Below are 17,015 nucleotides of genomic sequence, written 5' to 3'. Positions count from 1 at the left end.
CCCGCCCCTGTCAGCCTCTGCCCCTTGGTTCGGCCCGGCCCGGTAGCTTCGCCGTCCCTGCCTTCCCCCCCGCCGTCGCTGCCGCAGTGGTTCTGTCCCCGCCTCCCTCTCCCCTCCGCCCCCGCGGTGGGTCGCTCCACCGCTGAGGAGGAGCCGCCGCGGCCGGCCGAGCCCGCTCCGGCCCCTGCTCTGAGGAGGCGCCAAGATGGCGGAGGCCTGCGGAGGTGGGGAGTGGGAGGTGCCATCTCCTCCCCGAGCAGGGGGAGTGCCGGGCGCTAAGGTTGGGGAGGGCAGCGGTGGCCATGCGCTCGGCTTAGCCCACCCTGTAAGAGAAGCTGCGAGAACCGCTGCTGGGCTCGGGCTGAAAGAGGGAAACAAAAGAAAGTGATATGTCGAGGAGGAGAAAAAGGCGAAACCGTCTCCTCCCCTCCTCCTTTTCCCGGAGATGGTCTCTCCCTCTTGGCGTGACGTCCACGCCCAGACCACGCCCCCCTCAGAACGAGCCAATAAGCGGCGAGGCGCCTGGAATTATGAATGGACTGCTACACACGTCACAGCCCGGTGTTTAAAGGGCGAGCGAGGGGGGCCGGCGCTGCGCGGGCACCCGCGCACCCCGCGGCAGCGAAGCCCCCAGTCCGGCGGCCTCCGGGGGCGAGCGTAAATCCGAACGGCTGCCACAACCCGTTATAGCTCCCTGGACCCACATAACATCGTGGGTTTTCCCTTTGACAAGGACCCCCCGAAAAAAAGGTACAACACTTAAAAATATCAGTAAAGTTTCTCCTTTAAAAAAAAAATCTACACTGCTGTACATATACACATTACTTGCATTACAAAATCCCAGAGAAATATTTGCTGTATCAGCTATACTCTGTTTATACCTTACCCTTTAAACAAACTTCCTTTGGCCCAAAACATCATTCAAATTTGTGAGTACTTAAATACCAGCTGCAGATATTTTACAGACTAGTCTAATATCACCCTCCAAACTCACACTGAAGTAACGACATTACTAATTGGTATTTGGTCTGTCACTCATGTAGCTGCTACCAAATTCAATGAAATTAACCCACAAGCAAACCTRTTCTGCTCCAATTTTTAAGTACTAATAAAAATACGTCTTTCACTCTATCATATAAAGTATTTGGACAATTTGCCCAATGTAGAAAGCAGTTACCACCAGGCATAATCTAGTAATAACAGTATATAAAAGTGACACCAGTCAAGGTGGAGAGAGCAGGGTAAGATCTGGCAATATATTAAAAATAGAATACAAGGGCTCACAAGTTCTCCAGCAAAGGTTTGTTTGCAAGGTCATACTCATTACAAATGTATTCACAATGCCAGAAGACCAGAACACGCTGTAGGCTGCAGTACAGAAATCCAGCAGCTCTTTGGGAGATGATAACTGTTCCTCTAGAAAGCAGTATATGCAGCCAAAGGATGGCTCTGTACTGAAGGTCTCTCACCTTTGGGGAATAAGTGTCCATTTAACTCCTGCACAGAAGCAAAGGAAGAACAAGCTTCATCTCTGCATAAAGTTTTTTTCCAARGCAGCGGGAGTTCTCTGGAGGGAGTGGATATTGCGTTTCACCCGATCCTCTAGAGTGGAAGTAGAGGCACTCTCTAGTTTTAAGCGACTGCAGAAAARCAAATCAAGAAAAAAAGTCAGAATTTCTTTCCAAACATTACACCACTTTCGRCAGGATTCGTTATTCCCAAATCATCTACCTAGGTTAAACTAAAATAGGAAGCAGTAAATTATTTCTTACTAAAGACTGCAGTGAAGAAACTGAACAGTGTTTAGTTTGGCTTGTAACAGATTCGATGCCTTATTTGAGGTCAGCACTCAGAAATACATTTTCAGTAGCTCTCAAGTCTCCTTCATCTTCCAAATATAACTAACTGTTAATTACAAATGCATCTGTCACGGGGGACTTGGTTGCTTTCTGAGAAGCAAACGAGGGAAAAGCAACGCGTTCCCGAACCGAGGGCAGCGCTCCTCTGGGAAGCCACATGCCAGAGCTCATGCCGCAAATTACTATGTTAGCTACAGAAGATAGAAGGGATCCTTGAGATTACTTGCTTTTTGCTTTTACTACTTCAAAMCACACAGCTGTGCTTCTCTGAATGATCATGCTCATCACTACCTTTAAACAGCATGCCAATAAACACAGTTTGTCAGTTCAACCAGCTTGCTCTGTGCAGGAGAACACATAGAAATCCCTTTCTATGAGAGATTTTGCTCAAGGAAAAAATCTGTTGCAATTTTAACCACCCTTGCATGATTCTAGCTCTGGGCAGCTTCAGAAATTAGACTGCACCTCCTCCTCTGAAAAATTTATATAGCCTAGAGGAGACTACGTTACAGCAATTCCGTAATACACAACCCTGCTGTAGGATCCTGCTCACACACCACCACATCAGGGCCTTCAAAACAGCCCCACACACACACCACAAGAGTGCTCTTCTAATTGGATGCAGGACATTCTGGAAGCCCACATATCACTCCAACTTCCTTTGCCTGGCACCTGCACAAGAGCCTGTAAACTACTATCTGTGTTTAGAGAGATGCCTCTAGAACTGGTCTTATTTCTTGTTTAGCACAAGTTGCAGTCACACAAGCCTTGGTGCACACATTCCTGGTTGGTTTGTAGGATTGGAACTGTATTGTAAGCTCCTACCAGCAGACGTTAAAAAGTTTTGGTTTTAAAACACTAGGCATTTCTACAGTGTAGCACAAAATAAATCAGTTTTCAGTTCTGATTACCAAGGCCATTTTGCAGAAGTATAAAGTAGCTATTTTAAGATAAGAAGAGAATTTGGGAAAAGTAATTTCCCTAGTTTTACTGCACAACAGTAGAGACATATATATCATGATCACTCACTCCTGAGAAGCTATGGCCTATATTTCCCTGAACGAGAAAGCAGACAATGAAGACACTCACTGCAAGAACTTCCCATCTCGGGAGTCAAGTTTTTCCATCTCTCGTTCCAGCTCCTCCTCCTTTTGGTGTTTCCTGAGATTGTTTGCTCTCTCCTCATCCCGCCACTTGGCATTTTCTATCATTTCCTGGCGTTTACGCTCCAGTTCCTCTGGAGAAATCTTTCTATTCGTGTAGAAAACATCACTGTTGTAAATCAGTAGCATGCTGGGCCCCACCACCTCTTGTTTTCTGTTCTTTAACCTGAGTTATGATCTCCAAAATTAGGGGTATTTAACGTGCTTTTTCCTTTGGTATCTAGTCAGCAAAGCACATAAGTACACATCTAGATGTTCTGCTTTACCATGCCCCTAGAAAGAGTCTATTTTCTTTCTCTTTTCAGCCTTCTTTTAATTGACTGGTAAAATGATGCCGTCAAGGTCATATTTTCTTGACGATAGTGAAAGAAAATGCTTCTAATTAACCGTCTGTGGGACAAAGACTGACTTCACATGACTGCTCCACACAGTKATGTGAGACACATGGAGAACCAGCAGCCATATGAGTTGCTCTGGGAAGCTGTCCAACATGTTAGCAATCAAGCTTAAGAGCATCAAACTGAACCCTTCAGGACTGTCTGCCTGACTTTCTAGTAGTCTGATCTATTTAATGGTGTAATCTGTAAAACAAATTCCATCCTAAGCTATTTCAGAATCATCAGGGGCAACGTACACCCAAAAGCAGAGGCACAGGATTTTACTTACTTTGTGTAACCTGAAGTATGCTGCCGTCGATAGCCCTTTTTAGGGGAAGGGCTTCTAGCTCTGCCTTTCTCCTCTCGACTGCTGCAACACAAAAATAACCTCTTTTTAGGACAAATGAACATTAATTATTTACACCTCTAGACTTTCCCCAGATTTTTTTTTATATAAATACTGAAACTAAAATCTCTACCACAAATGCAAGTCTGTTACTTGTCCACTTCAAAAACAGATTCTAATGACTCTTGATGTACTGTTAATTTCCATATACTTTTATTCAGCTTAAATAACTGAATTAGCAGGCAGTAAGTACCTGGTGCCTGACTTTATTAGCATTTAGTAAGGGTAATTCAAAGATTACAAAGATCTTCTAAAGAGAATCAGTAGCCAAATAAAGGCAACTCACAAGCAATACCTTTGTGTGCACCTAAGAGGAGGGTATCACAAACGAAAAGCACAACTGCAGACAGTATGCTGCCCCCMGGGAGCCAACCTGTGTGCTTCTGTACACTTGCATAACTGCACAGCTGCTGCCTTTACAACCACGACTGAACAAYAATGTGGCCAGAACACCGAAGTGGTAGAAAGAGGTAGAATAAGAGGGATTTTGATTCCTGAAACCTTCCCCACCAGCAGCCCTTGGTATATGTTATCTAGGTCAGCCACACTCACTGTTTATTGTGTCTAGAAGGGGATCTTGACCACCTGCATCCAGACTGTTCTGTACTCTTCTTGCTACCGCGCTTCTGAGGAGAGCGAGACTGGCTCCTGGACCTGGAGCGATCCCGGTGCTTGTGGGAGGCCCTCTCCTGGCTAGCAGCTAGAGAGCTCCGAGACTTGTGGTTCGTGTCAGAGTCTCTAAACTGGAATTCAAGAAGCATCCTTCAGAAGAAATATCCTCTAAGAGCACCAAAACAACCAAAGGCCATGGAGGAGAGAGCACACTAGGCTAARCACGGGAATGAGCCTGTGTGTATTTTGGTTTATGTATCTCATCTGCTGGGTTTTTATTCTAACACCTGTGTCTAAAAAGATAACTTCTGTACGACATTCAGACATAAACTAAACTGCCATTATAATCAAGTACATTATTTAAGCAGACGTATAACTCCAGGAAGAGAAACTAAATATAACTTAACTTGAAGTCAGAGAGGACAAAAGTCCAACCAGGATCTGCACACCTTTGGTTTCAAGGCTTGAATGGCTCCGAAATGAATGTAAAACTTATTAAACCATGTTTCCTTCATAATCCTCTTCCAGCTGGTGAAGCAGTTATTGCAGCAAGCTTCTCCAACCTTTGCATGAGCATTTTCTACTGAAAGAGCCRTACAAAACACAGGTACTTACTTGTAAGCCATATCCTGGAACCTTGGAAGGAACAGGTTTTGAAGAAGAACTATTCATCCTTTTCTGAGATCTAAAGAGGAAATAGAATAGTACTTCTGAAGCAGATGAAATTAAAAAAATACAGTATTTTAGGACATTTTAATGTCATTAAAAAAATACATTTGGTATGTGGAACATGGGTCCCCTGATTTTTCTTCCCCAAAAGATAAATAAAAAGGCACTCCAAATTAACTGATACATTACAGTACTACAGAACTATCAACTTAGGACAGGGAATACYCCCCCCCCCCCGCAGAGGTTATAATTTAATGAGTCCAAACCAAATAAGTAACAATACAGAAAAGTTTAGCCAATTAAGAGCATTAGAAAGACAAAACTCATAGATTGGTAAGAGATGTATAAAGTAGGTAACTGAAAGAGGAAGMCAGATATATTTTATACGGAACCCTTGAAACATACTTGGTTTTGTTTCGGTCCTCATCACTGCTGGCACTTTCACTGCTAGAACTGCGACGTCGATGTTTCTTGTGCTTCTTCTTTTTCTCTTTCTTCTTCTTTTTCTCCTTTTTATCTAAGCTACTTTGAAGCTATAAAGCAAGACACCCTTTCATTAGCAGTCAGAACTGGGCCTACACTTGAACAGAGTATTGCAAGACAAGGGACTCCATGTAGAAAGTTAGTTCTCCATGGAAAGGCTTGTGGGACAAAATCTAAATCCTTTATCAAGATTCTCTCTCAAAACTAAAGCATTAATAGTCTTCCCTAGCCTCAGTTTGGTATCAGTGCATGTAAAATCCTATGTCTCCAATCATTCTGTTGTACTAAACCAGCAATAAAATCACTAGCTTAAAAAAAAAAAAAGAAAGAAAGAAGAGTAAGAAGAATAAAAATAACACTGGATCTGAAAGGAAGGGAATTTAGCTCTTGCTGAGAGACTGATATGGAACTATCTAGACTATAGAAAGCTGAATTTATTCCATTTTACTATGAAACACACAAGGAACAGAACTCAGCTCCTACTCCCAAAGGATATTAATTTTGGCATACAATCCTGTCTTTGATTCAGTGCATTCTACATTTTAAGATACACCTACCAATTCTTTGATTTTCTTCATTTTTACAGGGTTATTCAAGACTTCTCTCTTTTTCTCCTCCTCTCTCTTTCTAAAGCAGAGAAAAAGAAATTAGTATTTCTAAACAACTCAAAATATCAGAGATCGTATTTTCATGAAAGACACCAGTGAATTGCCAGTCCTGAAAACTTGTAAGCAAGAAAAAGGTAAGCTTTGTACATTCAGCAACACGGACCCACTTAAGATGAAGCCTGTCTTTTTTCACTCTACTTAAATTGTCCTACTAGTAGGACAAACATTTTTTTTTGTTACAATCCACTTGGCAACAACACTGCTAAATACCTGAACTCTCGTGGCAGACAAGATACATTCACATACACATAAGAGTATGACCTAAATTTGTAGAGATAAAATCACTGCACARTAACAGCCTTTGCATTTTTATGTACTTATCAACTTACAGCTTGATATCATGATTATCAGTGCTTCTAAATCACATCTGAGATTTGAATTCAAGCCAGCAAAACTATTGAAAAGCAGCTAACTGATCAAGYTGATTATTTGGCATTATATTGCTATGTCTAGAACGCACAAATTACTAGTCATGTAAGTGGYTGATGACCTCTTTGGGGCCAGGACTGTCATTACAGCCTGGAGCTCACGAACAGGCAGAGGGAGCTTTCAGGAAAAGGCATAACAGCATTCTTCACAGAGATAATCGAGACACAGTTCTCAGCAAGTTGCTGTTACTGGGGCTCTCCCTGACCTGCTACCACTAGTACCTTATCATGAAAAGTGGATCCTCCCGGATTTTGTTTGCCATGTCCAGGACAGAATTGGCACCTGTCTTGGCAAAAATGGAGCCTGGCAGAAGTCCTGTCTCATTGGAACAGCCTGCATCCTTGTCTTCTGCCTTCTCAAAGACGTATTTATCCACAGGACGRCCCATAAGATATTCTTCTCTGTTCACCATGCCTCCAGGACCCTGGTACATCCATTCCAACTTTTCTTCTCTTTTTCTGTTGCAGACAAGATGAATTTGTTTTCTATCAGAGTTCTAAAAGTTACATTTTAAGGTGCTGCTCTATGAAGGTGAGTGGAAACATTTTTATGTCAGAGACATTGAACACTTGACCTCTGTCAGAAGACTGCTTTTTTTTTGTTTGAGGTTTTCTTGTTTGTCTTGTGTGTGTGTGTGTGTGTGTGTGTGTGTGTTTTAATAAAGTTATGCGTAAGAGCTACAGAACATGACGATAGGTAATTAACTGAATGAAACCGAGAAAGGAGTTAAATTACAAACTACTACTACTGTCGTTCATTCTAAAACATAAACAGCATAACGTGACAAACTGGCTGATTACAGTTTACATTCTGTTGCTAGCAGAGCCCTGACAGTTTGAACGCAGCTCCAAGCAAGTTTGAATGAAACTATCCTGCTCTGAACCTGCTCCTATTGCAGTAATGAAGCAACTCTCTGGAGTACTGAGCAGAGGATTTCCAGGCACAGTAACCACCGTTGTCACAGGCACTTGGAGCACCAGGACCACCTCACCTGACAGTGCCCATATCCTCTGCATAGCGCTGCATCTCCTCCCGAGCTCGCTCCTCCTGCAGCTCCCGCTGCAGCTCCTCGATCTTCTTACGCTCGGCCTCATGTTTCTGCTCTGCTTTCCAGACCTTCTCCACATTGCGCAGGGTCTGCGGGTGCCAGCTCTTTTTCAGGTTCTGCAGAAGGGACCAGACCAAGACTGTTACTCCCAAATGGCTGCACTCTCYGCTCTACCCGCGGGTCCCCGGTGGCCTCCCCGGCAGCAGCCACACAGAAGGCCCCAGTCAGAGCCGCTCTCTCCCTCGGCGTTTCGAGSCCGGGGCTGAGCCCCGGCGGGGTCCGTTCCGAGCTCGCTGGGGCTTGCTGGGCCCGACGGTCCCGGTGACCGGCCCGGTCCGGCCCCACGAGGCAGRGGACGGCCCCAGGGCAGTGCCGGGAGCCCGAGGGGCCCGGCAGGGTAGGGGAGACCCTCGGCTCGGCTCCCCCCGGTGCCTCCCTCCTCACCAGGTCGCCTCCCCCCATAGCGGCGCTCGGGCGAGCGGTTCTCTCTCCGCTACAGGGCCGACCTCTACGTCATCACGCCGCGCCACCGCCTCTTCCGCCCGGCGCCGCTCCCCAGCGTCACTTCCGGAGGGGAAGGAACGGCGGTARGATGGCGGGAAGGTGGCGAAGGCGACGCGCGGCTGCCGGCCCCCGCGCCCGGCCTCGGATCTCGAGGCCGTTGAAGGGGAAAAAAAATAGTCACCAACGGTAAATCACTCGGTGAAAGCAGCACGTTTAACGGCCAGGAGCGCACAGGACCACCCCTCCCTGCAGCCTAGATGTAAGTGGTACCGCCCCTGCGGCCTGGTCCCTSTCCCACTCCATCAGCCTCTTGATTTGAGCTAGAGCCCAACTTTGGGTCCCCCGAGCAGAAACTCTCACCTTCAGACCAATAGTTTCAACAGTCCCTGCTGCCACATCCTGCTGGATCTTTGTCAGCCGGATGAATGTTCAGCTGAAGAAAGTCAGTGCATCCAAAATATAATCCAAAGGATGATCTTCCAGTGCAAGGTAGCACTGGTTTTCTGGATGATTATCCACGCTCTTCTGCTGAGCTTCCAAGATAGTCAACTGGTTTATTTTTATTTAAGCTCCCTTTAGTTTGGTCTCACCTGGAACTGAGGTAAAACTTCAGCAAGTGTATGTTTCTAACTAGGTTAGTAGAACAAATCTTCCATAAGTGCCTAGGAGTTATTTTGAATAAGGGATAAATTCAGAAAGGAGAAGAAAGTTCAGAAAGGGAGAAAGTTTTATTATTGCAATGTTTTTAATATCTGTTGTATTAGCTTATTGTATTTACTGTCAAACAGTTGGGATACTACCATATTTACAAAGATAGCTGCATCTTCATAACTCATTTTTAATGTTGCTCTGCAGTGTAGTTTCAAAATACAGCAGTTTCAGAAACAGAACCAGATAAAGATCCCACAGATTTGTCCCTAAGACCCTTTAAGTATATACCCTTTAAGTATTTTAGAGTGAGCCTCTTTCATCCACTGGCAGGTGGGTTTGAACTAGTGACCTCCTGGTTCCTAACCCAGCACTTTGCCCCTGAGCTACGTCCTGCTGCAAATCAGCTGTTGAGGGCCCCCCTGAGCCTGAGGATGTAGCACAGGGGTACTGTGTTTGACTGCAGCCTGAAAGGTTGTTGGTTCAAATCCAGTTACCCCCCCTCCCCAATCACAGACATCAATATCTATCTTGATCTGTAAGATCAACAAACCAACCTTACCCTAGCACAGCACCCTTTATGAAACGTTTCAGTAAGGATACCCTTTTCCAGTTTTTAAAAAAAATGCTCGTTATTTGCAGTTTAAATTAATGACAGTTATTCACACAGGAGAAACTAGACACCCACTATTCTGACAGTTTACTTACACGTGTATTATTCAGCAGAACATGTAGACGAAAAGTACTAAAATACGATTTCATGTTTGGCAAAAGAACATCAAGTAATCTAAGATCATGGGCAAGTAAGACAACCTCTGCTCCATATTTTTTTCTGTGAAGTAGTTTTGGAAAAGATTGAAAAAGAGGGGGCACCCGGATTTGAACCGGGGACCTCTTGATCTGCAGTCAAATGCTCTACCACTGAGCTATACCCCCTTGGGTTAACTGTGACACAAGTAGCTGTGAAAATAAAATAGCCCAATTATGTCATTTGACAACCTGCATTTGCATGTGAATGTACATGCTAAAGCATGTACAGAGAGCGTTACTACAGAGGATCAATATTGGAGGCAATTGCACATACACMACGTAGTTACTTATGCAGTCTAGACCTCCTGCAATTTCCTAATTGATAGACATTCTATTATGGCCAAACAACTAATATTATTTCTTTACTTAGTCAGTGACACATTGATTTTGACAGCAGATATTTAGTCAGGACTCAATCTTTAATACTGAAGTTCAGATACCAACATTCTGTGCAAACTACAAATTCAGTACATCTAAATATAAAGCAAACTCCTTGTATTTTTCCTGAAAAAGGGGACACAGGGGGCACCTGGATTTGAACCAGGGACCTCTTGATCTGCAGTCAAATGCTCTACCACTGAGCTATACCCCCTTGCTTGTAAACAACTAAACAAGTAAACAAAACAATATTTTAAAATACATTCYTCCCTAGTCATCATCTCCATTCTATAGGAAACAATTTAAGCACATCCTGTTGAAGAAGGTTTGGTGCAAGCCTGGAATGGAAGAGGAACCAAAATAATATCAAAAGTCATTAGGGTCCAGGCAAGGAGAGACTGTCTCTTTTCTTAATTTAACAGAGGACCTTGACTAAGCCCCTCTCCATGTGTATCTTTGTTTCCTCTAACTGTAGTCTGTTTTGCTTGATGAGACTAAGTTAGTTTACATAAAGCCTGCCTCCCATTCTTTGTTTGAAATTTTGGCCAGGATATTTAAGTTTTACTGTAATGCGAGAAATAGTTGAGAGGAAGCTGAGGTGATCTTAGAGGGGCCAGTGAGATAAACCTTTTGTTGGATTTAGCCCTTCCAATAAGGCAACCAAAATCTTTATTGGTGAAAAGATATTCTTTTAGTCTCTGAAAAAGCAAAAGGTATAGATCTGTGGTTGTTATGAATCCTGTGAACATGAAAAAAATCTGAAAAAAAAACACATCCTGAGGGGGCACCCGGATTTGAACCGGGGACCTCTTGATCTGCAGTCAAATGCTCTACCACTGAGCTATACCCCCACTGGCRCTTAAGTTTCCACTGCAAATAATTTTATTAACTACTAATATTTACAACAAACTCTTGGAAATTAATTCCAGGGCARAAATGTTTTTTATGAAATACTCATATCTCTGCTCACAACTATTCAAGTGTTAATCCACTTCTGTTAACAATTTACTTTTTTAAACTCTAGCCATCATATGATCAAACAGAGGTTATACCCTACAGGCAATTTGGGGGGAAAAATATTTAAATAAATAAAAAACCCCTCCAGAACTACTTTTTTCAGTACTTTTCCTAATAAAAAGAAGGAAAAGAGGGGGCACCCGGATTTGAACCGGGGACCTCTTGATCTGCAGTCAAATGCTCTGCCCCTGAGCTATACCCCCACCTGTACAGGAGGTGCCAGGTAAGCCAGTTCTCAGTAATGACTATGTTACTGTGCTGCATTCCACTGCCTTCACTCCCTGCACCTGCAGCAGTTTCTCTCACAGGGAATATCCTTCTAATTATCCTTCCTCTTCCCTTAAAAAAACCCTCAGGCCTCTCACCACAGTTTGAACTGGGCTTATGCAGGCCAAGCTAATTAATTTCCAGTTCTATTTCTCTAAAAAGGTCTGATAAGGGAGAAGAAAAAGAAAGCTCTGAAACAGTGGCTTCAGAATACCTGGCACTTGGCTAGGCCTATGTTTGGTCTCAGGGTGTGCCCTGCCATTAGGGATCACAAATCATGCGCAGTAGTTGCCTGGCAGAACAACTCCCGTGCTGCCCAAAGCCTCTCTGTCTTCCCCTAACTGGCCACAGGCAGGTGACAGAAAAAAGAAACACCTAATGCCACACCATGCCTGGGAAAAGATCTTCACCTCTATATGGTGTTTAACATAGCAACAACATGTKGTTGCACATCTGGCAGACAGTTCAAGTATAGCTCGTGTGTCAGAGCTGCAACATATGGCMGAAAAGGTCACCAGAGCCTAGCACRCAGCTTGTACCCGGCCACCCCTGCTTTAGGGCACTCTGAATGCTGCAGAGGCTATTAAAGCTCATCCAGGGGCTGATGCACATGGGAGCTCCCACCATCCCACTGCTGTCTTCCTCTGGCTACAGAAGCGAATCAGGTCTTCTGCCCTGGTTTCTTCCTTCTCTTAATGCTTTATCARCTGCTGGCAAAAGGCACATTTGCCTCCTTTCCCCTTTTTACCAGAGAAAGGCAATAAAGGTTCTTGTATCTCAGATACCTCCTTTTTCCTTCCCCAGAGAAGGAATGAAACTAGTTCTCTGCCTAAGCACACGGAGACATCAAATCTCCCAGCCTATTTCTAGAGTAAAGCAGGAGGCCAAATACTGCATCAGCAGATCACATCTTAAAGAAATCAAAAAATGAGCACAAACTGTTAAAATAGAACAAGTGAGAACACTTATTTTAGTGTTCATTTCTTACTCAAAAGCAGCTACACCTCCATCTCTCTCCTGGGCCTGAGGAACAGCTCCTTGATCATCCATGGGTTGGAAAGATGGTCACTTCTCCAAGAGGATGACTTCRGCCATAGGTTTGGAGTGTTTTGGTAATGGCCAATGAGCCCATTGTACACTTTCAGAGGTTTCAGGTCTGCTAGGAAGAAGCCACACCTGCTCACCTGCTCTATGAAGTGGCCTGTGGAAAAAGAGTTGCTCTCAGTTCACATAAGTCCTTTTTCAAATTTCCCCTCCCCAGCTGCTGCAGCGTGCAGCTCAGGCKTACCCTATAGAAATGTCTGGGAAACAGTTTTTAGGCCACAACATTTTGCAGTCATGCTCTTTATGCCCAACAGCTGTTTAAGAAAAATAACCAAAGTCATCATTTTTATGTGACTATCTTTCAAAGCATGACTTCAGATAAACCCACTGGGAGAGCTGTGGGAAGAACACATATCTGCACCTGCCCAATTCCTTCTGTTCCAGTACCTGTTTTGCGCCATGGCAGGGAAGTAGGATCTGCTTTTCTTGACATTCAAGCGATAAAGCATCTGCTTTCAGATGTATTTCTCTRTGAAGCCCAATTTTTCTTGCCAGCCCAGGGAAAGGCTGGCAGAGCAGCCTCAAGTACATAACTAGAAGCACGGAGCAAAACCTCGACTCATCTTCCACCCAGCAAAAAGCAAGAAYGCGCTTCCAAGACTTTGCAACTAAGAGCAGCATCAAGCTTCTGACACAGAGGAGAATGAGGCACTGTCTAGTGCCAGAACTGTCCTTTATCAGCAGCATCACAAGAGGAGGCTAAAAGCTCTGCTGCTGAACTGTTGGTAGGCAAAATGAGCTGATTAACAGCTTTTATCCAAATACATTCCTGGCTCTGCTTCAGCTAGAAAGGAACAAGGGGAGCACCAAGAAAAGCAAAAGCAACTTTACATAGCATGGGGAATTTTGCAACATTCAGGGTAAACATACCATGCAACTCTGRTCTTGAAGCCTTTCAGCTGATCTTGAAAATGCAGATGACCCTTCTGTACTTGCAGTTAACAGTCACTGCCCACATGGCTTGTTTCACCACTGATTGAGGTTCAGAGGAATGTAATTAAGCCAGTACCTCAGCAAGCAGCAGTGGGATTGATATGTCCTTGCATGTCTTCAGCAAGGTCTACAAAAGCGTTCTTTAGAGCCGACTGTCCAGAATGACTTCAGCAGTTCGTGGTTCAGTTCAGTTTCAGGCATTACTTTTCCCACACAATCAGACCAGTATCTCTAAGCAGTTAAATTGCCCATTCTGGAAAAATGCTGCAGATAAGCAATTTGACTGCTTCTGTACAAAGAATTTTTGTAGAAGGGGTTTCATAGGCAGCTCCMAGTTTCCATCCTTGCATACCTGAGTTGGATCAATTCAGTCACTATTACTAAARTCTTAATCATGCCAGTGCAATCCCCTTCCAGATACAGTTTTTCCAATATATAGAAATTGCTCCAGAAAAGACTAATCACTGAATATTAAACACCAAACCCCATTTCTTACTGAAGTACATACCCACACAAGAGGTTCAGTGGAAAGAAAGGTTTCCCAGAACTGGAATAGCTCCTTCATTGTAACATTCAGTCCTGCTTAGCAAAGGGGGATGCCTTAAGCTTAAAAATGGCAAGACAGACACTACTCGATATAAGCACTTTTATTTTTATCTCTACAAAGATGAACACATTTATGCAATGCTTCCTGCATTGGAGGCTATCCTGGGCCACAGATCTGCACATTCCTTTGCCACAGGGCCTGTAATTGCAGAACCTGGATAAGAGAAAAATAAGAAAGCACATTAAAGGGCTGAGCAGGTGCAGCAATAGTATAAAGTAATACTTTATAAAAATACTAGTTCAGCCTGATGGTGCTCCTGAATCTTAAGCAGCTGAGTCCTTTTGTCCAGGAAAACAGAGCTCTCAAGAGGAAATGTCAACACTCCATCCCACCTCTGCCCAGTTCAACAGGATTCTTGTCCATCCATACCTTTCATTTCACCTTTATTATTTACTATCACTCCTGCATTGTCTTCAAAATAGAGGAACACACCATCTTTTCTCCTGTATGATTTTCGCTGTCGAATTACCACTGCTGGATGCACTATAAAGAGAAACAAGCAGCTAAGTAYCTCAACCATCCTTTTAAGCACAGTCCAACAACAGATATCCCAGAAGAAACATTCTGCTGTAGCTGTCAGCACAATACACGTTCTTCTGCATGTCATACTTGCAGTGCTTCATTAGCAAGCACATTGGATTTACAGTTCCAATAAARGGCTGTATATTCAGCAGGTCTGATAGGCAAATCATTATCTTTGGCTTTTAAGCATTCACATTACAGAATCCATCAAGTTTCCTTGTTAATACCTGTAAATACAGCTGACATCTAAATGAACCTSAGATCACGCTGACAGAGCAGGACTGATGGTCTAAGAACAGGCTCTTCTGCCAACTGTTTGGCTACACTAGAAAAAACTCCCAAGTTCATCTAAAGTCAACTCAGCCTAGGGCCAAGTGCGAATGCAGTGCATCTTTTATTTTTTACTATTCTCTTATAAAAATGGGAAAGTGGCAGCTGCAATCATGTGTCATGTTCTGTAGTGTGCAGTGCATTAGTTGAGTTTAAGAAACGCTGTAGTTTGTAGGCAGTACACGACTCAATGGTGCAACACTTCAGCTACCTCTRTATTTGGGCCATTCAGTGTTCTTCCAGCTTCCCACTTAAAATTTCTAAATGCAATGCCAACTCACAGGCAATATTCAGCAAGAACCCCTCCAAAGCAGCAGTTAGGCTTTCTTGCAACAGCAGTGTCACACCACTGATTGAAATAAACAGCACAGGCTGCTACTTCACCCAAAAGTGATGTCTTCGCTATGCCCTTCCACGACAACTCACTGAGCCACTGAACACAGACCCAACAAGTGCTTTTCAGAAGGGTGGAACTAATGCTCCAGGGATGAGGTGCCTACTCTCTGTATCAGTCTGAGTGAAGACTTTTGCTCCCGTTAGATGRAAGACCTGCCTTTCCATCCCCTGAAGGAAGGGCACTGCAGTGCAAACAGGCTCTCAGCAGCAGAAAGAAGCCTAATGATGCCATTATGGCCCTCCTAGTTTTTTTGTGTTGTGCCTAAGTTGTAATGCTGAGGCACAGACTGCCATTATAAAGCAGCATGATGTAGCCATGTTATACCAATCTGCAAGCTCAACAGTCAGAGCTTTATCCAAGCAGCATTTGGATTTATCTGGTCCACCTCCACAATGAACAACTTGAAGAAATCTGAGCAAATGATCCTCTGCAGCAGACATGGACTGAGCAGTGCACTTTGCTGTACTCCCTTACACCTGGGAAGATGCTGCACAGCAGCTGCCCTTCCACCAAGGGCTGTTTGGTTTGAGAAGCCCTGCAGGGGCACAGCAGGACTCGCAGCTCCTCTCCAAACTCACCCTTCTTCCTCAGCTCAGGCTTGCCCTTCTTGACAGTAGCCATGACCATGTCACCCACACCAGCAGCTGGCAGTCTGTTCAGGCGCCCCTTGATCCCTTTCACAGAGATGATGTAGAGATTCTTGGCACCTGCAAGGAAAGTCATCTGCATTAGCCCATCTATCCCAGAAACTTTCTCTATAGGGACTTTTTGTCAGACCACTGATTGAAGCTAACAACACAGGCTGCCRCTTCACCCAAAAGTGATACTGTTGTTATACCTTCCCACAACATCTCACTGAGGCACAAGCACAGACTCAGCAAGTGTTTTTCAGAAGGAAAACTAGTTTTAGTACCACCAATGTGTTAAACTGCTCCAAGACTTAACACAGTCAAGACTCCATGAGTTTGCTCAACAGTTAGTTGTTCTCTATATTAATTTGCATCCCCTTCCCAGTCAGGGGGTCTCTAGGCTCAGTCTTGTGCCACTGGAGTCTTCCTCTTAATTCTGACCCCCAGAAAAAGCCTGCCAGAGGCAAACAAAGGCTTGACTACAGAGGTGCGACAGCCGTCAATACTCACCTGTGTTATCCGCACAGTTGATCACAGCTCCCACAGGGAGACCAAGAGAGATGCGGAATTTCGCACCAGATGAACCACCGCGTCCTGCAGGTTAYGAAAAGAACAGTAAGACCAGGGAGCAGGAACGTACTTCAGATGTGACATAAACAGCCAGGCTTTTGTCCTCAAAAATATCCATTGGGAAAATGCCAGCATCCAAGCATCCGGCAGCTGCACAGCCGCATCCCTCCCCAGCCCTGCCTTCCTTGGAAGGAATTGGAACCGATCAATGACTGACGGTGTCCCCAGAACGGYGCTGCGGCCCTCAGGAGCTCATTCGTGTTGAGGAGAAACCCAGCCGCGCCTCATCCGCACGGAGAGGGAGCGCAGCTGTCGGGGCGGCGCTGCCCCGGGGCGGCCCCTGAACCGCAGCTGAGCTCCACGCCGAAGCCCCGCAGGCCGCAGACCGACCCCGGCGGCGGGTGAGGCTCCCGCCGGCCTTCTCAGGACCCCCTTCACTCAGCGCCGCCGCGCCGCTCCCCGCCCCGCCGGGCGCGTTACGGCACCGCCGGCCCGGCCCGCCCCGCCGGCCCAGGCTCGGGGCGCGCCCTCCCAGCCCGGCCCCGGGGCGCCGCGGCCCGCGGGACAGCGGATGGAGCCGGATCC

At 45.0% G+C, this 17,015-nt stretch overlaps 2 protein-coding genes and 6 non-coding genes across 9 annotated transcripts; all 8 read right to left on the bottom strand.

Moving 5' to 3' along the window:
- Positions 1-766: 766 nt before the first annotated feature.
- On the bottom strand, positions 767-8,242 carry CWC25 (CWC25 spliceosome associated protein). 2 transcript variants are annotated; one of them, XM_085316145.1, is made up of 10 exons: positions 8,159-8,242; positions 7,658-7,830; positions 6,888-7,124; positions 6,127-6,196; positions 5,492-5,619; positions 5,033-5,102; positions 4,358-4,548; positions 3,689-3,769; positions 2,949-3,110; positions 767-1,640 (listed from the first exon to the last, which is right to left on the bottom strand). In XM_085316145.1, exons 1-10 carry the CDS (start codon positions 8,174-8,176, stop codon positions 1,526-1,528), a joined length of 1,245 nt encoding a protein of 414 aa, XP_085172271.1. In that variant the 5' UTR covers positions 8,177-8,242; the 3' UTR covers positions 767-1,525. The 2 variants fall into 2 exon arrangements, with proteins under 2 accessions (XP_085172271.1, XP_085172272.1); XM_085316146.1 differs by having other exon boundaries at positions 3,689-3,766.
- Positions 8,243-9,730: 1,488 nt separating this feature from the next.
- On the bottom strand, positions 9,731-9,802 carry TRNAC-GCA (transfer RNA cysteine (anticodon GCA)). Its single transcript has one exon. It is a non-coding gene; the product is annotated as a tRNA-Cys (tRNA).
- Positions 9,803-10,196: 394 nt separating this feature from the next.
- Positions 10,197-10,268, bottom strand: TRNAC-GCA (transfer RNA cysteine (anticodon GCA)). The gene has a single exon. It is a non-coding gene; the product is annotated as a tRNA-Cys (tRNA).
- A 565-nt stretch (positions 10,269-10,833) lies between these two features.
- TRNAC-GCA (transfer RNA cysteine (anticodon GCA)) lies at positions 10,834-10,905 on the bottom strand. The gene has a single exon. It is a non-coding gene; the product is annotated as a tRNA-Cys (tRNA).
- Positions 10,906-11,202: 297 nt separating this feature from the next.
- Positions 11,203-11,274, bottom strand: TRNAC-GCA (transfer RNA cysteine (anticodon GCA)). The gene has a single exon. It is a non-coding gene; the product is annotated as a tRNA-Cys (tRNA).
- Positions 11,275-14,009: 2,735 nt separating this feature from the next.
- Positions 14,010-16,455, bottom strand: RPL23 (ribosomal protein L23; the record flags this gene model as incomplete). The annotated part of the gene is made up of 4 exons (XM_085316144.1): positions 14,010-14,135; positions 14,352-14,465; positions 15,810-15,938; positions 16,371-16,455. Coding segments are annotated over 4 exons (411 nt in total), but the record flags the coding sequence as incomplete, so codon positions are not given.
- Positions 15,171-15,303, bottom strand: LOC146589505 (small nucleolar RNA SNORA21). Its single transcript, XR_014897162.1, has one exon. It is a non-coding gene; the product is annotated as a small nucleolar RNA SNORA21 (small nucleolar RNA).
- Positions 15,998-16,128, bottom strand: LOC146589504 (small nucleolar RNA SNORA21). Its single transcript, XR_014897163.1, has one exon. It is a non-coding gene; the product is annotated as a small nucleolar RNA SNORA21 (small nucleolar RNA).
- Positions 16,456-17,015: the final 560 nt, after the last annotated feature.

This window comes from Rhea americana, unplaced genomic scaffold (genome assembly GCF_003343005.1).
Source record: "Rhea americana isolate MKP2758 unplaced genomic scaffold, rheAme1 scaffold_452, whole genome shotgun sequence".
NCBI classification, from domain to species: Eukaryota; Metazoa; Chordata; class Aves; order Rheiformes; family Rheidae; genus Rhea; species Rhea americana.
This window is presented reverse-complemented; position numbering and strand designations above follow the sequence as displayed.